The 24,171-nt window shown below is 38.3% G+C and overlaps 1 protein-coding gene and 1 pseudogene across 5 annotated transcripts; both read left to right on the top strand.

Moving 5' to 3' along the window:
- The first annotated feature begins 3,523 nt into the window (after positions 1–3,523).
- On the top strand, positions 3,524–5,841 carry LOC137717699 (uncharacterized; annotated as a pseudogene). Its single transcript, XR_015965621.1, has 3 exons — positions 3,524–3,974; positions 4,562–4,818; positions 5,357–5,841. The product of XR_015965621.1 is annotated as an uncharacterized LOC137717699 (transcript).
- A 950-nt stretch (positions 5,842–6,791) lies between these two features.
- On the top strand, positions 6,792–23,859 carry LOC137717359 (protein TIC236, chloroplastic). 4 transcript variants are annotated; one of them, XM_088698529.1, is made up of 26 exons: positions 6,792–6,949; positions 7,467–9,092; positions 9,174–9,193; positions 9,284–9,491; positions 9,822–10,020; positions 10,146–10,205; positions 10,463–10,567; positions 14,386–14,526; positions 14,707–14,769; positions 15,471–15,701; positions 15,811–15,894; positions 16,185–16,342; positions 16,531–17,059; positions 17,629–17,799; positions 17,912–17,971; positions 18,568–18,690; positions 19,281–19,556; positions 19,694–19,759; positions 19,936–20,067; positions 20,517–21,338; positions 21,471–21,751; positions 22,075–22,328; positions 22,486–22,718; positions 22,842–23,033; positions 23,119–23,391; positions 23,557–23,859. In XM_088698529.1, the coding sequence occupies exons 2-26, from the start codon at positions 7,579–7,581 to the stop codon at positions 23,701–23,703; spliced, it is 6,342 nt and encodes a 2,113-aa protein (XP_088554655.1). In that variant the 5' UTR covers positions 6,792–6,949; positions 7,467–7,578; the 3' UTR covers positions 23,704–23,859. The 4 variants fall into 4 exon arrangements, with proteins under 4 accessions (XP_088554655.1, XP_088554653.1, XP_088554654.1 ...); XM_088698527.1 differs by having other exon boundaries at positions 9,174–9,491; XM_088698528.1 differs by having other exon boundaries at positions 7,467–9,193.
- The last annotated feature ends 312 nt before the right edge of the window (positions 23,860–24,171 follow it).

Genomic DNA, 24,171 nt, shown 5'->3' with positions numbered 1-24,171 from the left:
CGGAAATGTCATTGCGTTTGACTACTCGCTAGAGTGTCTAGTATTTGACAATAGCTGTGTTCATGTAACACGTGGCGTGTTAGAGGAGCGCGTGATCACAGTGCACTAGCAGGCGGTGCCAGCACCGAGTGGATGTTAATAACCGTGCATAGTGACGTGGCAACGGAAACAAACAAATTAAGTAGCTACAGGTAAAGCAGCAAGAGCTTATTGTCTGCATCGCTTCTACCTGCTGGGTGGTGAAACTTGTCACCTGCGGACCCCACGTAGATGGAAAGATGTCATGTGATGTGCCATCATCATTAACATTGGTGGATGCTAACCACTCATTTGAAAGTCTGCCACGTGTCGTATCTCTTATAATTTTCTTTTTTATTTCTTTAAACGATTGTTTTTTTTTTTTTTTGAGGAATGTACTATGTTCGTTAAACAAATTAGAAAGCGTACAAACTGAATATAGTGTGCACAATGAATTTTGATAAAATCTTGTTCGAAATTTTAATCTGGTCGAAAGGAAAAGAGTGTCTCGCACAACAAAATAACATATCTTCAAATGACAATATATAAGCAAACTACGAAACATTTTTGAACAAAATATCCTTAAGCAAATCAGGTGGTTCTTCAAACCACACAAATGATATTATCTACACTAAGAAGAGGTGGGCTTAACCTTGTTCAAATTCGCCTTTTGCGATAATCAAACCTAAAACCTCTTACTTACAAGTGAAGAGGATTACCACTAGACCGTAGTATTAACTGGTCTCTTAACTATAGTTAAAAAATTTCTTAAAATTGAAAAAAAATATATAAAACTAATTTTGTGTCCCTTCTTGTGCTTCAGACCATCTTTGTTTCTTCTGCTAGATCAACCCCAATATTTTATTTCTGCACCATATAATTCCACCCACACTACAAGTTAAAAACTTGAAATGTTATTTTTCCACCTACTTTTAGTTTTAAAATAACCTATAACATATATGTAAATTCTTTTTTAATTTTCAAAAGAACAAATGTTAGAGTGTTGATAACGACAGCCGAGCCTCCACTTATCGCAGAGGCATCCCTTCCTGATTTTTTTTATTTTGGTGAGAATTTCAGTATCCGGTCACTTTCCAGATTTCCAGTTGATTGCAACTCTCATTCCTTCTCTCTCCATACCCACAACACAACCCCCTTTCGTCTCCCATCCAAATCTCACAACCACGCCTTTACAAAATTTTCCCAAAATTTCATCCTTATGACGGATATTCAAATTAACGACAACCAAATCCCACCCCTTCAAGGTCAATTCCTTCTTTTGGTATCGCATTTCATTTTTCAAAATTTTAAATAATTATTTGATTAGTAAATGTTTTGAATAACTATTATATATAATTAAACTAAAGAACAGAAAATGAAGAAAATATTTATTTGAAGGAATAGTTGCAGAGAGATGGTGAACTGAGATGAAAATCTTTTTTCTCTTTGGTCCTTAGATATCAATTGGAAATATAGGAATATGTTGGACTCAGGTGCAAAATATAGAAACTGAGGGACCATTGTGCAAAAATAACCCTGTATGACAAAATTTTCTTCGGCCTCATTTGGCACACTGTATAAAGCACCGGATAGTACTAATTATACGGAGTACGGTGTTTGGTGTCCGTTCGTATTAAATAGCTATCGGATTAAATAATCCGACCCATCTATTTTATCCGGTGAATACCACTTCCTTATACTCTCCAAAACCATGGGACAATTTAGTCGGGGCTCTCTCCCTCCCTCTGTTCTTCTTCTTCGTTTCCCCTCTCTCTCTTCTTCTTCCCAGCCGCTCTCTCTGCTTACACAAACCAACCACACTCCCTCCATTTCCCCAATCAAAACTCCCCAAAATTCCATGTAGCTTCCAAGAAACCAAAGAATCCCACAAATCCCAAAACCCAATTCCTCCGCCAACCACCATGAACCACCACCACCAACAAGTTCCATCCAACCATCTAGAACAAGACTCTTCTCTCCCTGCATCTTCTTCTGGCTACCGCACGATCTCCCTCCCTCTTCTCCGCCGCTGCATCTTTCTTCGCCGTTGCATCTCTCTCTACTTCCTCCATCGCAAACTCTTCGGTTCTCTCCCTGCATCTTCTTCTGGCTCCTATAGGAGTTCCCTCCCACTTCTTCGCCGTTGCATCTCTCTCTGTTTCCTCCACCGCAGACTCTTCGGCGCTCCATCTCAGATCTCACCAAACAAAGAAACAAAGATTTGTGAATTTTTTCTTCTTCCCCCTTCTTATCCGTTCAGTACCAAATACAGTATAAATAATACGGTTATTAGTCCGATATTGCACCAAATATCCGATTAATTTAATCAATACTATTCAGTGACTATTTATCTTATCCGACAAAATTCCGAGCTAAACGAGGCCAACAAACATTACCGTGTCACAACTCCACGACACCATTCTTTGTTCTGGCAAAAGATTAAAACTTTCCAATATTCCAATTAGATCCAGCCATTCACGCGATCTCGATCCAGACGCAGCGTTTCATCACTCCCGCGAGCTTCAATTCCGATTCAGTTGTTCCTCACTATGCTCACAAAAACCTCTATTCCGCGAGTCTAGGGTTTCAGATGTCACACCCATGGAGGTAATTTCCCAATTTCGTGCTAAGTTGTCTTTTTTACTATTTGGATGCTCGGAAAGTTGGTGAAGGGAAAAAAAATTGGGGTTTTAAGAAGGTTTTTCAATCAAATTTCGCATCAATTAGGCAAATTAATAAAGGTGAAATTTATGTGATGTGAATTTTCTAATGGAGTAGGTGTTTGAGTATTGGAGTAGATTTATGCGGTTTCAACTTTCAGGTGGTTATGCTATTGTAGAATTCAAATTTTAGGGTTTTTTTAAGAATTCAAATTGTGTCTGTTTCGGTCGTGTGGTCTATAATTTAATATGGAGGCGCAAAACAATTGAGATGTGTTAGTTGAGATATAAAATTTGATCTTGTATCGTAAGTTACACATTTATTGGTTTCTGAATCTACAAAAAGCAAATGGATAGGGAGAGTCAGCCATTGTTCCAGCAGCAAGAGCAACAGCAACGATAGGAGCTGGTCCTAGTTCAAGACAGTTACATACAAAGCAGAGCTGAAGCTTTGCGAAATGTTGAATCCACTATTCATGAGCTAAGCAATATTTTAAACCAACTTGCGACCTTGGTTTCTCAGCAAGGGGAGGTCGCCATCAGGTTTTACTCTATCTCCAGTATCTTCCTTTGATGTCGAATTCAGTTGGTAGTTTTCTAAGCAGACAGTACTAATAGTAGATCACTTTATATTTTTTAGCGTTTCACACACTTGGGTTTTTATTGTTACTCGTGATGCGATTGGTAATTTGTCATTGTAAATTGTAATGGTCATCCATCGAACTCTGATAATTTTTCGTAATTTTTAATTTTTTATAATAAGATTATTTGGATTTCGCACAACGAAAGCTCGAAGCCCTAATTGTAAAAGATTTCAGCTGATTAGATTTTCCTGAGCGTTTGTAAATTTGTTATCGTCGATTGAAACACGAGGGACGAGGGCTCGCTCGTCAATAAAAAAGAGCGAATGGCTGTCGATGTCTCGACCTTCGCGTTGTAAAAGATTTCAGCTGATTAGATTTTCCTTGCGCGATTTCTCGAGAGAATGGCTGGCGGTGGAAACAGGAGGGACGAGGGCTCGCTCGTCATCAACAACGCGAAGGTGTTCGTGGCGCTCGAGACTCTGCGAAGAAGAAGAAGTCCGATAAGGATCGCAAGAGTAAAGGGTCGTCCAAGGCGGTGCAGCCCAAGGCACCGGAGCCGCAAATGTTATGGGTGCCGGCTCATTTGGTTGTGAAATCATGGGCTGATGTGGACGATGAAGATGACGATGATTATTACGCCACTATGGCTTCACCTCAGGCCCCTTGGGGATCGTTGGAGCCGCAACAGATTAAGGTGAAGCCAAATGTAGAGGTCAGAACTGAAATTCAATTGGTTTTATTGGTTTGTATTTGATTTGTTTTCTTGAAGGTTTTTTTTATAGAAGGAATTGAATTGATGAATATAGATACTCTAGTTGGCGTTTAATCTTACCCTATGAGCTATAAAGATGCTATTATGCTAACTTTGTGAGGGGAAGGCGATCGTTGTTTGATGGTTGAAGGAATGATCTGAGTTAGTTTGGGTCCTTAATTGTTCAAGGATGAAGTTCGTGGAGGCATTTTGGATGATTCATTATTTGATCCAAGTGTTGATTTCCGATGGATGACAAACTAGTGGCTATAATGAATGCAGAAGCGAAGGTAGAATTTGGTGTCAGGTGAAAACGTGATTAGGTCTCATTGGAATGAGGATACATTGTGTCTGAAAAAAGTGTTGCAGTGTATAATTATGGCTGATTCAAATTAGGAAAATGGCAAAAGAGTTGGAATGCAAGGCCGAAAATTTTCCAATTACAATTGCCAACATATATAGCTTTATATAGTTATGCATTTGTCATGGCATTATAGGTAACGACCTGAATGGAGTTATTATAACCGATTGTTGATTTTTTATTACAGGAAAGTCAGAGTGAAGAAGATATTCTTGATAAAGGTGATGATGATGCAGAGGAAAAGCACGATCATGCACTGAAGGTGCCAGTAAAACTGGAGCCAGCAGTGAAGAAGCCTGCTGATGTTCCTGCACCACCTAAAGAGGTAGAAAGGCAATTTTCGAAAAAGGAAAGAAAGAAAAAGGAACTTGCAGAACTTGAGGCTCTCTCTGGCTGATTTTGCAGTCGCCCCAAAGGGGAGTGATATTCAAGATGATTCACGAGGTAATTGTGAACAATTATTTCAGATAAATTCTGCTATAGTGATCTGTGATTGCTTGCTCTTCAGTTTTTCTCCTTTAGTGCTTTTTGTTGTGTTTGCTCTATTTATTTTCAGCATCTAAGATTCTGTGTAAAGAGAGGATAAAAGCTAAATCTTAGTCATTCCATCATGTCAATCCTGAATTGAAATTCCAGTGTGGACATAACATAGATGAGAAGGAGATAGTTAAAATTTCTATATACACTTTACACATTCATGTATGCGCATAATACTCCATTTAACTTGGTATTCTTGTTCACTGTATCTTTCACCGCTCATATCAATTGCAAAGTAAGCTTAGAATCAAATGACATACTTACGTTTGAAAGTCAAGTCCTTGTATATGTTTTATGTTCATAATTATTGCAGAAGTTGAAGTCTTGGTTTTATTTGTTCATTTATTGAGAACCTCTATTGTAAAGTATTTGGATAAGGTTTCTTTGGTGCCATCTCTTATTCAGTATCATCTAGCCAACAACCGTCGTTATGTTGCATTTGCAGGTGTTGCACAAGAAAAGGATAATGCGCCAAATGGAGATGGAGAAAAGAAGGAAAATTAGCCCGCAGAGTCCAAGTGTGCCAAGAAGAAGAAAAAGAAAGATAAAGCTTCCAAGGAGGTCAAAGAATCACAGGATCAACCAAACACTTAGAGGCCACTAATGAACTGAGTGAAGTTACTGAAGCCGAACAGACGGAGGAGGATACATCAAATATTGACATGAAGGAGCGATTAAAGAAGGTTGTATCAGTGAAGAAGAAGAAATTTAGTAAAGAGTTGGATGCTGTAGCAAAAGCTGCTGCTCAAGAGGTAGCTACTAGGAGAGCACGACTTGCTGCAGCTAAGAAGAAAGAGAAGAACCATTACAACCAGCAACCTGTGCAGTAAAAAGCCCAAATTCCGTTCAACATCATTATATATGAACGTGTAATTTCTCTTTGTTCATATGAGCGAAATAAAGAGTGGGTTTGGCGACTGTGGGTTAAAATTTTTATTGCGCGGTGGACTAGTAGGAAGTTTTCACATTTGGCTGTTGCCGATCATTTTTTGTTGCTCGGTTGTCATGGGGACGTATGGAATTTGCCAGTTTTGCTCATTGGATATTCCTTCTTGGAGAGAGTCAGTTTTAACTTGATACATGCATGTACTGTAGTTGTTCCTCCGTGTTGTGTTGCTGTTACAAACTTGTGTATGAAATTCTATGAACGGACGGACACAATCAGAAATTATTGCATTTCTTCTCTGTGTGAGCCGAAGGACAAAACTGGACGTTTTGGAGATCGTTTAATAAGATATACCAATGTACTATTGAAAAGGCTTACATTTCATTGTCATCGTAGCGTTCCGACCTAATAATGCATTATTGATTGTAACGCTATACGGCAGTGAATCTGTTATAAGTAATTTGAACGACATGCAGTAAATCATGAGCGATATGTAAAGATGCAATTGCCATAATTGCTTCTAGATTATGAGCTCATTATACATCTATCAAAATGCTTATGGTAAAAGCACTTATAAGTTAAAATTGCTTTTTAATTTTCAATTTAAGTAACGACATGTGTATTCCAATTATCACCCTCCTTTTTAAAAGGGAAGTATTATTGACACTTCAAAAATCTCATTCTACACTCTCACAATTGTATTTTTCTTTCTTAATATAGAAAGTTTTGAAGTGTAGAATAAAAATTTTAGAATGCTAATAACAATTTCCTTTTAAAAAATGATCATTGATTGATAAACAAATGGATGAGATGAGACTTGAAAGGGAGGAAGTCTTGATTGATCCACTTTGTTCTTGCTCAGGCTGGTACACTATCGCTATATAAGGTCATTTCTGACATTTCCGGTGGTCCACGTGGCATTTCCGTCGCACAAAAAAAAAAAAAAAAAAAAAAAAAAAAATCCCTTTTCCTCCCGAGTTGTCGTCACTCGTTCACCAAGTAGAAGTAGCAGCAAGCAGAAGTAAACACAAACAAACCGGCGATTCGAGCAAACCTTCTCATTCTCTCCCCTCTCTCTCTCTCTCTCTCTCTCAAGATTGAATCCCGCAGAAGCAAGCAGTACCTGTGAAATGCTCCATTTCGGCACTCCAGGTTCTAATTTCTTCAAACTAGCACGTTTTGTTTCCGAAAAATGAAAATTGTATCGAAAGTATTGGATTCTTATGAATAATTGTGTGTTTTCGGGTTCGAAACCAGCAGATAAACAAAAAGTTTGGATTAAGATTAGCTCTTTTACCTCTAGGCTATTGCCTCTCTGCTGCTCCTCTGAGTCAGGGTGACAAGCAGTTTTAGGGCTCTTTTTTTTTTCTTTCTTTTTTTCAATTAGCGAATTAATCGGAGTAAAATTCGCAATTTTGAGGAGCTTTTCGGGTGTTCGAGAAGGAAATTGATACAGTATGTACGTTGTGTTGAATAATGATTTATAACTGTGATTGACAGATTGTTTAGTAGGAAAATCTTGTGTGCCATGTCTTAGTATTGCTCTGATAACAACTGAATTGTCCATTGGTGCTTCGTCCGTTATTGTATCTTTTACTTTATATCCATTTGATGATTGTTCTGGGTTTGGTGTGGATTATTGATTCAATATCAACATCTGTTCCCGTAGGGTTCAAATGTCTAGTCGCATCGTGATTTTCTGATTTGTTAGGGGACTAAGAGCTGCTTCTTGGTCCCTGGCCAATGACTTGCAATTGGATGTTTTTGCTTAAGGGAAGATAATGAGCAGTAAACTCCTCTGCCCATTTATTGGGGTTTCACTTCACGGCTCTTTAATTGGTAGAAACAATGGAAATTTCATTTATTGGGACAGAGGGCGTACGGGAAAAAGGGCTGCTCGTAGGTGTGTATGTGAAAAGCAGAACTATTGGATTTCTCAAGCAATTAAAGTTTCACATTTTTGGGGAAAAAATGTGGAATTATTAAGGCGAACCTTCGAGTTAAAAAATGGGATGAAGGTGCAATGTGTTAAAGAGCCCTTTTCTCGAAGCAAGGCTCTGGTGAGGTCTCTGTCTCCTCTGTTGGAAGAGGGGTTACTTTTAATTAGGTGCTCTGTACTTTTGGCCGTCATATCTGGGGTGTGCTTATTGGTATGGTACGGGCAATCCAAAACCAAGGATTTTATTGAAGCCAAGCTTTTGCCTTCTGTTTGTTCAGTACTCAGTGAATATGTTGAGCGCGAAGTTGTTTTTGGTAAGGTTCGGAGGTTATCACCTTTGAGCATCACACTGGACTCTTGTTCAATTGGGCCTCATAATGAGGAATTTTCTTGTGGTGAGGTCCCATCTATGAAACTTCGGCTTCATCCTTTTGCAAGTCTTAGGAGGGGAAGGATTGTGATTGATGCAGTTTTGTCGCATCCGACGGTCTTGGTTGCACAAAAGAAGGATTATACTTGGTTAGGGATACCCTCAATTGAAGGTGGTCTACAGAGGCACTTATCTAACGAAGAAGGAATTGATCATCGAACCAAAATCCGAAGGCTTTCTAGAGAAGAAGCGGCTGCTTGCTGGGAAAGAGAAAGAGATGAAGCGGCAAAAAAAGCTGTAGAGATGGGTTACATTGTTTCTGACAAGGGTTCCAGTCCTTCAAATGGCAATGACTCAAAGGAAGGTGATAGCCATTCAGTAGATTTAACAAGTTCTGAGTCATTTCCATGCATGGATGAAAAGATGCACTGGAGGGATCATTGCATGGACACAGGCGTTGATTATGAAATAAAGCATGCAGATTTGGAGAAATCGTTGGGTGTCAAAATTCCTGGGTCAGGGCTTAAATTTTGGTCCAGAGTGATAAAGGGGCCTAAAAAGCACAAATTTAAAAGGAAGGGTTATGGGAGTGATATCTCTGCATCCGGTATTACTGCCAAAAGAAGAATTCTTGGGTACAGTGCAGCAAGGGCACTTGCATATTTTCAGGATCTATCTCATCGGAAGTCTGACGAGCCTTTACAGTCATCCGGAGGTTATGATGTGATGAACCTTGACACCTATTTGTTGAACAATGTGGTTGATACTAATGCTGATGCTTCCATCACAAGTATTGGTGAAAAAACTGTAAGAGAGGACAACCACAATGGAAATCATTATGGAGATTCAGCAGACTATCCTCTTAAAGAAAATGAGAATGTCAACAGTCATTTAAATAGTTCTAATTTCATGGATGATCCGCTTCCTATGACTTTCGATAGGTCTAACGGAGATGGGACGTCCAGTAAAATTTTCCCATTTACTGAAAATGTTGCAGGAACTAAAGCCATAAGTGGTAATGTAAACGATGAGGATTTTGGAGTCGATGTTGTAAATAAGCATACTGAGATATCAGAGAGGCAAAGAGGTCAGACGCTGCAGACTTCAAATTTTGCAACATACAATCAAGTTCCTATCTGGCCCCTAAGCCTGAAATTAGGTTTTCCCTCATTTGCAGGAAAGCCATTAGCCTTTCTCTCTGGACCCATTCAAAAGCTGACGTCTAGTGTGGGCCCCAGAGTTGAAGATATTGTTGCAGAACTTGTCGACGGGGTCGGTGTCGGGCAGTCTGAAAGCATTGAGAAGATGCTTCCAGTTACACTAGATTCTGTTCATTTCAAAGGAGGAACATTGATGTTACTTGCATATGGTGACAGGGAGCCTCGGTAGGGACACTTCTGTTATACATTTTCTTGTTTTACTCTTTGTAGTAACATAATTCTCTTGCTGACTTGTCATAATATGATTTACTTTGTTGTAGATGCTAGCTTTCCTTTAACCATTGTGCTGAGTTTTATCTAGAAAACCTTGTTGGTGTTGGGATTTTGACATATCAGATAGAGGTCTAACTATACGAATTAGAACCACTTATCTTTTAAGATGTTTCCACTTTTCTGTGAATAATGGTAATGCATTGTCTTGTGCAAGAAAAAGTTTATAACAAGATAAATTTTGCATTAAGTTGAGCATTTATGATTTTTATAAAATGTTTATAGAGAGATGGAGAATGTCGATGGACATGTGAAGTTTCAAAATCACTATGGCCAAGTTCACGTACAAGTTAGTGGAAACTGTAAGGTGTGGAGGTCTGATAACATATCTGAAGATGGCGGCTGGTTGTCTACAGATGTTTTTGTTGACATTGTTGAACAGAAATGGCATGCCAACTTAAAAGTTGCCAACTTGTTTGTTCCGGTAAGGGAAACACTACAAAATAAAATATGACACATAATTAAGATTACAAACACCTTTGTATTTCCAATCTGAGGCCACAAAGTTGGTTCACGTGTCTTGTGTGCTGGTTGTCTCTTCTTCTGCAGCTTTTTGAAAGGATCTTAGAAATTCCAATAATTTGGTCCAGAGGAAGAGCCACTGGTGAGGTGCTTCTCGAACTTAAATGTGTACTTTATTGTTTTCTATTATAAAATTTTATGGTGGCACATCTCCAGTTTATGCCTCTGAATGGGTTATATTGTTTCTGTTTTCTAAGGTTATATAAAATTCTGTGCATCTGAAATCACGGGATGTCACATTTCAACTGTATTTTTTCATTTGACATTACGTAGGAGAAATAAAAGTTCATTGTGAGATTTTATTTTGTTTGTTTTGAGATATATATGTACTTTCACTATTTCAGGTTCACTTGTGCATGTCAAGTGGAGAAACATTTCCTAATCTTCATGGACAGCTTGATGTGACAGGGTTGGCTTTTCAAACAATCGGCGCGCCTTCATCATTTTCTGTATGTCCCGTTATACGTTTTTGTTTCTTTTGTTGAACCTATATGGATACAATATGCTTTTTGCGGTAGATGTTCCTTCTCCCTGCAAATAGACTTGGTAGATCGCCTAAAAAAGGGAACTACTTCCGGTTCCAATATATCATGAAAAACTGAATCTGTCCAAATAGTTATCAATTTAATGGAGTGTGTTGTAAAGCATTTTGCACTTGATTTACTAGGGCTTTGGTCTTTTATAATCATACTTGTCGTCTTGCATGTTACTGTTTCTAACAGCACATAATATGCAAAACGTTATAGCTCTATGGTTCTCAAAACATGCAATAGGTTTATGGTTGAAACTTGAAACCATCCCTCATGCGCATTGTCTGTCATGGTGTCCTTGAAATCTAAAAAGTTGTTATTGTCCAGTGCCATGTGTTTCTTGAACAACAACAACAATGATAAAGCCTACCCAACCCAAGTTTAAAATTGGACCTAAAACCTAAAACAAGCCCAGGATTAGTGGGGCTGGCCTACCATTTATTTAGTTTTATATTTATAAATTCATTGAATCCAACGGTTAAGATTTAATTTGATAAATTTAAATCTAATGGCTAAAGTAATTAAAAAAAAATCTTTTATGTGTTTCATATTTTTTCATAGTTTTTAACGAGTTTTATGGTGTCGGTTAGTGATTTTTTAGCATTTGTCAGAATCTAAATATTTTTAGGTTAAAATGTTCATAAAATTAAATTAGGATAGTCTACATAATTTTTTCTTTTAAAAAAGTTACTTTAAGAAAAAAATTAGCCTAAATTCATTCTTTAATAATCTGGGGCTAAAATTTTAGGCCAGAAGGGTTGGTGACATACCCTGACCAGAGTCATGGCATGCTGGCCGTCACGTGAGGGTGACGTAGCCAAGTGTGCAATAGAAGTGAATATGATAATAAGAAAATGTGAATAAATTAAAAGCAACTGAAACTTATCTATACTAGAGATAATACGAAGTGTGTGGAAGTGACCAAGTCAAGCTACAAACGTTTCAGAGCATAGGTATCACAAGTGCGGTTGAGTAGACAAAGTACTAATTACACAAAACAAGGAGAAGATCTCTACACTTATTTAGAAGATCATCAGAACCGCCTGGAAGTCCTCGTGAGCCACATATATGAACGGCTACCTAGAACCTGGAGGGGCGCAAAAACAGAAGGGTGAGTGGGCAAAAACAAAGCATTTGAAAACACATTTATCTTTTCTAAACATATTAACCCCTCTCTGTAAAACCCGTATAGTTCCTAGAACATAATATTATATAGATATGAAAACCAATACTCAAGGTAGTGAAAACCGAGATATGCCATGTCATAATGTTTCAACACTAAAATATGTAAGCCAGGTGTGAAATCAACATAAAGTAACATGCCAGCCAGAGTCACCTATCGTGACTTGTTATAGCTCATCAATCTAGGCTAGCACACAAGTTGGAGTCACCTAATGTGACCTGTATGACAAGCTGGGTATAAATATGTACGCTCAGTGCTATGATCACGTGAAGGCTATGCAATAAATCGTGGGTCATCTATGAGTCAGAACCACCTATTGTGGTTTGTATGACAGGCTGACACCAGACTTGGATCCAAGGTAAGCGTGCCGTGCGGGAGGTGAACAATTATGTGAAGGCTATGCCTTGGCCCGGGGCGGGAGCACTGATACCGAGGTGTAGCGATGATGAGCATTCTATATGCATTTATGCATAACACCAATACCATCACCATATACTCACCTGAAGCTTACCTAAGCCTCCGCAACATCAAACAATATAATTCTCATTTCATATCAATGCAATACTTAAAATGCTACTCATTTACGACATGGCAAATGTCCACTCAATGATAAGTAGCAGGATTGTAGCCCCCTAATGTCGCTTGTCCACGCTTGTCCTCAGGATACGTCTTACCTATATGCGAAATAACTAATTTTACGTTAATTATAAAGCACATATACAAAACTTAGGAATAACTTCTCATATCTTGCTCAAATGGGGTGTTTGAATATACCAACGTGATCTACTCGACAGTATGAACACACACATATTTTTAGAAATTTTTTTGGACACCGGACGCATCCTCACGCACCGGCCATGCGCAGGCACAACCACACACGCTGGCTATGCGAATACACATGCTGTCTGTGTGACTGACGTTGGTAGGAATATTCCGTTAAATGTAACTGACGGTTCTTGACGTCGTTAGAATATTCGGTTAAAGTTAACAGAATATTCCCCTTCTTCTCCGGTCACTCCGCCGTCTGCACTCGCTGGTTTCTGGAAAATTTTCTAAAGCTTATAACTTTGTCATTTCTCAACCAAAATCCATGAAATTTATATGGATTTGAAGGTCTTGAAGAGTAGAACACATTCGTACCTAATAGAAGTTCAAAATCCAACGGAAAACGATCGGAAAATTCCTTGGAAAATCTGGCCAACTCTGCAACTCTTCGAGCTCATCTATACCAACGTCCACTTCACTCCAAAACTACTTCAAAGGGTTAGGAAAGTTGGGTGAACACCTTCCCAAGCCTTAAAATCGCGAAACCTCGCCGGGATTGCGTCGGAGCAAACTTTACTCTCGCCGGAGCTTTTGGTTTCTCAAGTTCCTGTCATCCGTTCGATAAGCTAAGGGTATGGTTGAGTTCGTGAGGTTGAGAGGAGGATGATGGTGGTTTCCAAAGACTCGATCCGTGTGAGTTTGATGATGATGGTGTATGTGGGTGTCACGGTGCAGAGAAAAGAAAGAGAAAGAAGGCTCGAGAAGAGGGGAGAAAGTGTGTACGTGCGTGTGTGTGTCCTCCTGAAGGGAAGAAGAAGAAGATAGTAAGCCCTGATTGGGCTGCCATGAGAGAGGGAGAGAGAGGATTAATTTTAATTGGTCCAGATTAGATAATAGCCCAAATACCTAATTGGGTCCAAGGAAATAGGAATTATGGTGATTGGTTTCTTATTTTGGCTTGTTTACGCTCTATACGTTCGTAACTTCCTTGTTACGATTCTGATTCGGCCCGAACTTGCGTCAGCGCGCTCGTGACGTCGAGTACAATCTAATTACAATTGTTAGGAAATTAATTTAGAACTGCATATGTACATCCACGTCGCTAAGCCAACAAGGGCAATATTGTCACTTAACATACTCGGGAATAAAATATATATTAAATTGGGACAGATCGTCACAATTGGAGATGGTCTTATGGCTTAAAATTTTAGCCCGAGACTATTAAATAATGATTTTAGCCTAACTTTTTTTTCAGAAATTTTTTAAAAATAAAATTTATGTAAATTATCATAATTTATTTTTATGAAAATTTTAATTTAAAAATATTTAAATTCTGATAAGTAATTAAAAATCATACAAATACATAGGTATTTATAAAGTTTTAAGTTAAATTTGATTTAAATTATTTTCTTAAATTATTTAGACGTTAGATTTAATTTTGGGCCATCAAATCTTTTTTTACCATTAGATTTGATCTCATATGATCATAGCCATTAGATTATAAGTAAAAAAAAAATAATGTATGAAATACGATAGTTTGGTGGGTCTAGAATAATTTAAGCCGGGCTGAAATCTTGGGGGGAATCTAGCCCAGAGATATATTTTCTTGCCATGGCTTATTTTAGCCCATTGGTTGGAGATGGTTTGTTGGGGGTGGGGTTTAAGCTTTATCCCATGGGTCGGCTATTGAATCCTAGAATGCCACTGTGCTTGGTTTTGCGCCAAATCTTATGTGAGCTCCAAGTACCCCATGGACTTTTCTTAAAATCCATGCGTTTCTTTTATGCAGGATATTTCAGCAAGCTTATGTTTCCGTGGCCAACGGATATTCTTACACAATGCAAGTGGCTGGTTTGGGGATGTTCCCTTGGAAGCTTCTGGTGATTTTGGCATTCATCCTGAGGAAGGAGAGTTTCATCTTATGTGTCAGGTATATTCTTGAAGATGCATCTTGGATTGAGTTTGGTAACAGGCAGTTAATTTGAGCTTGAAAGCAGTTAATTTGAGCTTGAACTGGCAGCACAAAATGTCTTATTTGGTTTCCTTTTTGTTTTCTTAATAATACTGCATCCAGTTCGAAATCTTTTCATACCAATTTTTCTATCTCCAGGTTTCTTGCGTGGAAGTAAATTCCCTGATGAGAACTTTCAAGATGAAACCTCTCTTGTTTCCGGTATGTGTGTGTTGTGTATGTTGTGTGTGTTGCATCTGATTGTCTGTTCGCATGTACCTGTCTTTTTCTTTTTTCCTGTGTGATAAAATGGAAATACTAAGCTGTAGTGTAGATGCTAGCTTCTCCCTGGTCCCACCATGTGTAGATGGTAGAACCTATGACTTCTCATTTAGAAGGGAAGGTCCAAACATAGACGGAAGTGCTACACTTTGACATGGATATGAAACTGGCACTTTCCTTTGAACCTATATCAACACATTATCTATGTGAGAGTGCCTGCTCGCATGTGATAATTATGGGTTGTAAAACATTTATTGAAAATAGCACGACAGCCTTAGGTTAATCATAGTTAAATGAAATAGAATTCTTTTAAAAGACTCTGTATGAGTCTCATACACTGGCCAATGAAGCGCAGATTTCGGCTAGTAATTTGATACAAATCATATTATCTGCATCTTAAAATCTTAGGTGCTTATATACATATATTCCTTTATTTTAAAGTTTGATTACATTTTTAATGAATTCTCTCAAATACTTTTATTAGCCATTTGTACAAGTCACTCCCTACTATTATTTTTCCAAATTCCATGTAATAATGTTGGGTGCATTAGTTTCTTACTTCACACAAGAAAGAATGCAGTGATAATAGGAAAGGTTATATACGTCATATTGACACATCTCTTTGAATTTTCCCCATGTAGCTGGCTGGTTCAGTGACTGCTGTGTTTAACTGTCAAGGTCCACTGGATGCACCTATATTTGTGGGAAGTGGAATGGTCTCTAGAAGGATATCTCATTCAGTTACTGATTTTCCTCCGTCCTCTGCATCTGAAGCAGTTTTGAAAAGTAAAGAAGCCGGTGCAGTAGCAGCATTTGATCGTGTACCATTTTCATGTGTATCGGCTAATTTCACTTTTAACACTGATAGCTGTGTAAGTTTTTGAGAAGCAACTAAATGTGTATGTCCAAAATTGTGTGATGATTCTTCATCTCATGCCACTGTATCTATACCCTTGTAAGCTTATACTGTATTTTCTATAGGTTGCTGATTTGTATGGAATAAGAGCTAGTCTTGTAGATGGCGGTGAAATTCGAGGGGCAGGGAATGCATGGATTTGCCCAGAGGTATGCACTTTTGTTTTTGTTGAAAATTGTGGCCAGTTTTTCTCGATTCATATTACTGAGTCGTTATACTAGCAAGCTAGGTCTCTCTTTCTCACTGAGGTGATTATTTGGTAACTAGAGCATGCGTATTACCATTTTGTTTCTATTTCTAAGGGGAATTTTTTCTTAAAACTATCTTCAACCTATAATGCTACTTTAGCTTTCTTGTTAAATATAAATCTTGGTGATGATGTAGCACTCAGCACTCTAACATTTCTATTTGAAAATTAATTTTATGATGTTACACACAGGGTGAAGTTGATGATACATCAATGGATGTGAATTTCTCTGGAAGTATGTGTTTTGATAAAATTCTGCATCGATATGTACCTGGGTATCTTCAACTAATGCCACTCAAATTAGGGGTTTTAAATGGAGAGACAAAACTTTCTGGTTCACTTTTGAGACCGTAAGATTCACGTGTCCCTCTTAACTGTTGATCAATAACTATTCATGCTGCTTATTTGCTTCATCTGCTTTTTGTTGTGGTTGTTATCAAATTATGCTGATGATAATCTGCATTCAAGGTTAATCGTTCTTCAGGTTCACTCACATATTTTCCTGATTTATTTTTTATATTATTTTTTCTTAATGTAGGAGGTTTGACATTAAATGGACAGCTCCAAATGCTGAAGGGTCCTTCAGCGATGCTAGAGGAGATATCATAATTTCACACGATTCCATTACTGTTAATTCCTCATCTGCTGCTTTTGATTTGTCATCGAAAGTGCAAACATCTTACACTGACAAAATCTGCTTGCACAGAAAAGATGGTTATGGAAAGAGTGCCATGCCATTTGTTGTTGAGGGAATTGACTTGGATTTGCGTATGCGTAGTTTTGAGTTTTTTAACGTGGTATCTCCTTATACCTTCGATTCTCCGAAACCAATGCATTTAAAAGCAACAGGCAAGATCAAGTTTCAAGGCAAGGTTGTAAAGCCTTGCAGTTTTGAAAATGGACAAGATTTTGGTCTAGATAGAAATAAGCTCCCTGTGGCAATGACATATAAAGAAAAGACAGACAGTCTTGTTGGAGAGGTTTCGATTTCTGGTCTTAGATTGAATCAGTTGATGTTGGCGCCTCAGTTGGCTGGATCATTGAGCTTGTCACCTGAGTATATCAAGGTAATGAAAATAACCTTAATGCCTTTCACATCTAGTTTATCTCGGAATTGCGTTGACGATATTAAGCTGGTCTTGTCCTCAATTTTGCCAATCTAATTTTTGAAATTAACATGTTGGCTCGTCATATTTTTATTATTGGTTTTGGATTCATGACATTTTGCATTGTAGAGCATAACTGGTTCTAAGCTTTATAATTATATTCCTTCTTATCATGGAAGTTCTTTGTAACTTTATTCTTAAATGGCATGCTAAAGATTTGGAGGGCCAATTTCTCAAGTTTGAAATTGATTAGATTACCTTTGGCATGCCCATGCCTGAGTCAAGCATTTGGACACATGTTTCTGCTGCATATTTTCGCATTCCTATGCTCTGGGAAATGGAAATCATGATAATTGATTCAGTTAGGGATTTTAAGATCTATGCTGTCGTTATTGAAACCTACACCTATGTAATTAGATATGGCTAAAGGAAGAGTTAGACTTGGTGCATTGATCAACTATGTTGATGCCCTATTATTTTCTAATCTTGTTTCTTATAGTTTCTTCTCAAATACAACATTTTTCTGCCAGTTGGATGCCACTGGTAGGCCAGATGAAAGTCTTGTAGTGGAGTTTGTTGGGCCGTTGAAGCCTAATAATGAAGATAATTCCCCAAGTGGACAGTTGTTATCTTTTTTGCTTCAAAAAGGGCAACTAAAAGCAAACATTTGCTTCCAGCCATTTCATTCTGCTAGTTTGGAGGTACATGTATTTCTGTAGAATATTCTTTGCTTACTATTTTAATTCTTGTTAATTGAGCTTATTCATAACAAATTGTGTACTCTTCTTTTTTTTGTCTTGGCATTGGTTATAGATACGTCAGTTACCACTGGATGAGTTGGAGTTGGCCTCACTTCGTGGAACAATACAGAAGGCAAGCGAGCAAGCATTCTAGATTTAAATGTTTTCTGTTCCCATATCTTCTCCTTCCTTGCTCATCATGAGTGCACATTCGACCATTATGAGTTGGCTGTCAAGAATGGTTCAGAGACTTGCACAAACGTTTGATTACATATATGTTTATCCTAACAAAGCCTTAAAAAATAAAAGGAAGAACGGGCATATATGTTTATTTCTATTGTTATAAGGCCAAATTTTTTCTTAAGAAACATGGGATGTAATTTAAGTATCTTGTTTACCACATTATCTTTAATCATCGGTTCAAGGAAATTCTCATAGGCAGAAGAGAAAAGTAGGTAAAATAACCCTGAAATGACTCTTTCCACATCTTTTTCCTTAGGCATTCTGGATAATAATGCCATGATTATTTTCTCTTTTCTTTTTTAATTTTTTCTATCTATTTGTTCATTTTAACTAGGTTGTGGTGTTGAGGGAAATCATAATTTTGTTTATTTTTTTCAATTTTTGAAGAAAAATCATAATTTAGTTGAAGCTTCATAAGTTGATAGAAGTTGTTTCTAGTCAGCTGCTTTTCAGTTCTAAAATGTTTAGCTGGTTATTTGGTTTCAGGCAGAAATTCAACTTAATTTTCAGAAACGAAGAGGTCATGGACTGCTATCTGTACTTCGACCGAAATTCAGTGGAGTGCTAGGTGAAGCCCTTGATGTCGCTGCTCGATGGAGTGGAGATGTTGTGAGTACTTCTGGCTTTTGTACTTTTCATCTGCCCTTGTGGATTCATTGCTGAGAATTTTATTGAGAAGATTGTCTTCTTTCCCCTCACATATTTTCTGTTGTAAATGTGGCTTCTGCTATTATTATGATTTATCTTCTTTTTGTCACAAGGGTTGCTGATTTCATGCCACAATCGTGATGCATACTTTTCTCAAGCTTTCCCTACTTGATGGTTATCTGTGTCTTCCTCTAGCTTAGTCGAACTGTTCTTGCTTCTCTTGCAGCCTTTGCATTAGTTAATATCCCATAAATGCCCACAGATTCTTTAGATATATTCAACTCTGATATATCAACTAAACACCAGGAGGTTCAAGCTTCTTGTTTCAATCCTTTAGTTTAGATTTACAATGGTGAAAGATGCCTTACCTTATGGAGCTTGGCCAAAATCTTTTGGGATGAATTTGTATCAACACATTGAAAAACAATAAACTTTTTCTTCACTTATTTTAGGGCTCGATGTGGTGTTACTTTCTTATTCACAAGAATCACAACTAAATTTTTTTGCATGACATGCCTAACATAGGTACTTGTTAATAAACTATTATACAGATCACTGTTGAGAAAACGGTCCTGGAGCAAAGCAATAGCCGTTATGAGCTTCAGGGTGAATATGTGTTGCCAGGCTCACGAGACCGCAACCCTGCTGGAAAGGAAAAGGGTGGCTTGTTGGAAAGGGCAATGGCTGGGCATCTGGGAAGTGTCATATCTTCTATGGGAAGGTGGAGAATGAGACTGGAAGTTCCCAGAGCTGAGGTTGCTGAGATGCTTCCCCTAGCCAGACTTGTTTCTCGAAGTACAGATCCTGCTGTTCATTCTAGGTCAAAGGTTGTATTCAATTGAAATAAGTTGGAAATAAGTACATATAGTAATTATCGACTTTTCAGTCGAGCCAAAAACATCAATTGACAAGCAGTTTAATGAAAATCTCATACTCTACTTTTTTGTGTGAAATTTGCATGCAGGATCTCTTTATTCAGAGTTTGCAGTCTGTGGGATTATATACTGAAAGTCTTAAAGAACTACTCGAGGTACTTTTTGGATGAAACACCATATGTCAATTTCCCTTTTGAAGCTATATTACTCGATGCTGGTGGACATGACTTTGGGATTTGATGCCTTGATATAGTTTTTTTTTCTGTTTTTTGTAATGAGATAAGCGGGGGGACATTATGTATTTTTGACTGTTGGTTATCCATTATTTCAGGTTATACGGGGACATTATACTCCATCAAATGAAGTTATTCTAGAAGACTTAAATCTTCCAGGTTTAACAGAGCTTAGAGGTAGATGGCATGGCTCTCTTGATGCTAGTGGTGGTGGCAATGGGGATACCATGGTATCTTTCCAATTCCTTCACGGTTCAAATATCAAACATCTTTGCATGTTGAGAATTCATTTATCAATATCTAAATTGTAAAATATGTATAATCATTTTTTGGACAATTGGATGTTGGTAGACAAATAATAGTAATAGAATGAGGTTTTCCTGTGCTCTCGCATAGCAAGTTGGTGACCACTTGAACATTGGTTCTTGATAATCCTAGTTCTGTCTACAGTTGAAGTAAAAGCTAAACCAACCCCCCCCCCCCCCCCCCCCCCCCCCCCCCCCCAACACGAGAAATAAGCATAAACTTTTTCTTGTTTTTGCTAGTCCAACTTAGGAAATATGGTGGCTACGTATTGTGTTTAACCTGCAATACATAGCTACCATGGTTACTCTTTTGGTTCATGGCATGTAGGCTTTGTCCTCTACTAATTGGTTTTATCATTGTATCTTTTTGTCAGGCAGAATTTGATTTTCATGGGGAGGATTGGGAGTGGGGTACATACAAAACTCAGCGAGTTCTGGCAGTTGGTGCATACAGCAATGATGATGGTTTGCGCCTGGAAAAGATGTTTATTCAGAAAGATAATGCTACAATTCATGCAGATGGGACTTTGTTAGGGCCTAAAACGAATCTTCACTTTGCTGTTCTAAATTTTCCTGTTAGTCTAGTTCCGACGGTGATTCAGGTGATTGAATCTTCTGCTACTGATGTGGTTCAATCTTTAAGGAAGTTTTTAGCACCAATTAGGGGTATATTGCACATGGAAGGCGATCTCAGAGGGAATCTTGCAAAACCAGAATGTGATGTGCAAGTAAGGCTTCTGGATGGTGCCATTGGGGGGATCGATCTTGGACGAGCTGAAGTTGTTGCTTCTCTAACTTCAACCAGTCGTTTTCTGTTCAACGCAAAATTTGAGCCAATCATCCAAATTGGGCATGTTCACATTCAAGGAAGTGTTCCTGTTACTTTTGTTCAGAATAACATGTTAGAGGAAGAAGATTTAGAGAAAGATAGAGGTCGAGCAAGTTGGGAAGGCTGGGTGAAAGAAAGAGGTAGGGCATCTGTAGATGATGCCACTGAAAAGAAACTTTCAAGAGAGCGAAATGAAGAAGGTTGGGATACTCGATTAGCAGAAAGCCTCAAAGGTTTAAACTGGAACCTACTGGATGTAGGGGAAGTCAGAATAGATGCTGATGTTAAAGATGGGGGCATGATGCTGTTAACTGCTTTATCGCCTTATGCTAAATGGCTTCAGGGCAATGCTGACGTCATGCTTCAGGTGGGACAAGTGAACGTGGAGTTTTTTTATTGTCTATGATTCGTTAAACTTTGTTTCTTTTTCCCTAAAAATTGCTCTGTTATGTTTCGGTTTAAGGCCGTGTTTAAAATTTTGACGATTGTATATAAATAGGTCAGAGGCACAGTTGAACAACCGGTGCTGGATGGGTATGCATCATTCCACAGGGCATCTATATCATCACCAGTTCTCTGGAAACCACTGTCAAACTTCGGTGGCACAGTTCATGTGAAATCAAATAGGTTGTGCATCACTTCGTTGGAGAGTAGGGTAAGCAGAAGGGGAAAACTATTCATGAAGGGAAACCTGCCCCTTAGAACAAGTGAAGCATCCCTTGGAGATAAAATTGACTTGAAATGTGAAGTTTTGGAAGTGCGGGCAAAGAATATTCTGAGGTACTTATAATAATTCATCATAAATAAAACTCCAAGTTCATTGGCATCATAAACTAGGTTAACTTTTGGATTCATATGCTTGTTAGAATCTTTGAATTTCTTGCTTTTGGTGATGCTACTTTTGAATTTTCTATCGGTCCTTATTTGTGGTACAAATCCAAAAATGTAAAACAAGAAAGTAAGAACAACGGAAGAAAGAAGAAATGAGATAACCTTTCTCTGGAAGTGTTTTCTTTCCCTGGGGTTATTTTTTTAGTAGTCTTAGCTGCATATTCCTTTTATTTGCCGCCCAAAGAAAACTCATGTGTTGAGTAAAATTGCAGTGCCCAGGTTGACACTCAGATGCAGATAACTGGTTCTATATTGCAACCAAACATCTCTGGAAATATTAAATTGAGCCATGGTGAAGCTTATCTACCACATGATAAGGGTAGTGGGGCTACTTCTAATAGATTGGTGTCAAATGAGTCTAGGCTTCTAGCTACTGGTGTCGATCGAGCAGTTGCCTCGAGGTATGTTTCACGGTTTTTCAGTTCCCAACCTGCTGCTTCAAGGACAAAATTCTCTCAACCCTCAGGTAAACATCACCGCCTTTTAGTCTTATTCGTTGTGTGACCTTATGACCATTATACTCTGAATCAGACCAAACATTTTTTGTATATACAGTTGGTAAAGTTGATGTCTGAAAACTTCAAATTCTACTGAATCTAACCTTCTACTTTCTGGATTGGCAGTTGAACCAGCTGAAAAGGAGATGGAGCAAGTGAACATTAAACCGAACGTAGATATTCAGCTTAGTGATTTAAAGCTTGCTCTAGGACCAGAATTGAGAGTAGTTTATCCTTTAATTCTCAATTTCGCAGTCAGTGGAGAGCTTGAGTTAAATGGCCCGGCTCATCCCAAATTGATACAACCTAGAGGAGTCTTAACTTTTGAGAATGGTGACGTGAATCTTGTGGCAACTCAGGTGAGTCAATTTATTTCTTATATTCTTGAAGTCCACAGTATCTTTTCTTCTCGTGGGGAGTTCAAGCTTATTGGTTCCTCTGTTTTTTGGCTTGTGCTAGTCTTATGAACTTCCCAATTGCAGGTGAGGCTCAAGCAAGAGCATCTGAATATTGCAAAATTCGAGCCTGAAATTGGACTAGATCCTATGCTAGATTTAGTTCTGGTAGGTTCAGAGTGGCAATTCAGGATTCAAAGTCGAGCCAGCAATTGGCAGGACAAACTGGTGGTGACATCCACTCGCTCTGTGGAACAGGATGCCCTCTCACCGACCGAGGTATATTTCAATATTGGTGGAAGTCAATTTTCACTTCCCATACTTGCAGGCACTTTCGTCTGATGCATTTTTTCCGTGTGCACAGGCTGCTAGAGTCTTTGAAAGTCAACTGGCGGAGTCCATATTGGAAAACGATGGGCAGCTTGCATTCCAAAAGCTTGCCACTACGACACTGGAAAAACTAATGCCAAGAATAGAAGGGAAGGGTGAGTTTGGGCAGGCAAGGTGGAGGCTAGTGTATGCACCGCAGATCCCTAGTTTGCTTTCTGTTGATCCTACGGTGGATCCTCTCAAATCCCTGGCCAGTAATATTTCCTTTGGTACAGAAGTTGAAGTCCAACTCGGGAAACGTCTTCAGGTAATCTTAACGAAACTCTTTAACCCACTTTCAATTCTGTTGCTTCTCAAATTTGATGGACACCTTAAGGTCTTTCATTGATGCAAATCGTAGAAACTTTGCAGATATTGTGAACTTTTCGTTCAAAGTACGTTAATGATCATTTAAGATTTTTTTTCCCACCAGGCCTCGATTGTTAGGCAAATGAAGGACTCAGAGATGGCAATGCAATGGACGTTGATCTACCAGCTTACGAGCCGCTTGAGGGTTCTCCTGCAGTCTGCTCCGTCGAAGCGCCTCCTTTTCGAATATTCTGCCACCTCGCAGGACTAGGTTTTTTCTTCGTCTTACGTTATGCTCTTATCTTTTTGGTGTATCATTATTCTTTGCTCAAATATTGAATGAGCTCCTTTGTAAGTTGTACGTGTTTCACTTTGTAAATACTTCCATATTTTATCAATGAAAGAAAATCATAAAGTTGTAATGGCATTTCCAACACTCTCCAAATAGGTCTGATTTCAACTCCGTCCATTTAAAATTAAAGGTTACACTTTACAGTAGGCCTCACAATTTTTTATACGACTGGAATTGTTCCTTCACCAAACTCTAATTATTATTGGACATTCAATCCATTTATGTACGCTCCAATTAAACCCAAGCTTCTACTTGTTTTGTTGTTCAAGTACCATTTCCTTATCCAAACAAAAACATTACAAACTGGGATTTTTGTTTGGTTAACTGTTAAAATGTGACTTAATACGCTGGAAATACTTACGGCCAGTTCAGAATTGTTGTGGTTTT

Source organism: Pyrus communis, chromosome 8, assembly GCF_041283825.1.
Source record: "Pyrus communis isolate YQ-2024b chromosome 8, ASM4128382v1, whole genome shotgun sequence".
NCBI lineage: Eukaryota > Viridiplantae > Streptophyta > Magnoliopsida > Rosales > Rosaceae > Pyrus > Pyrus communis.
This window is presented reverse-complemented; position numbering and strand designations above follow the sequence as displayed.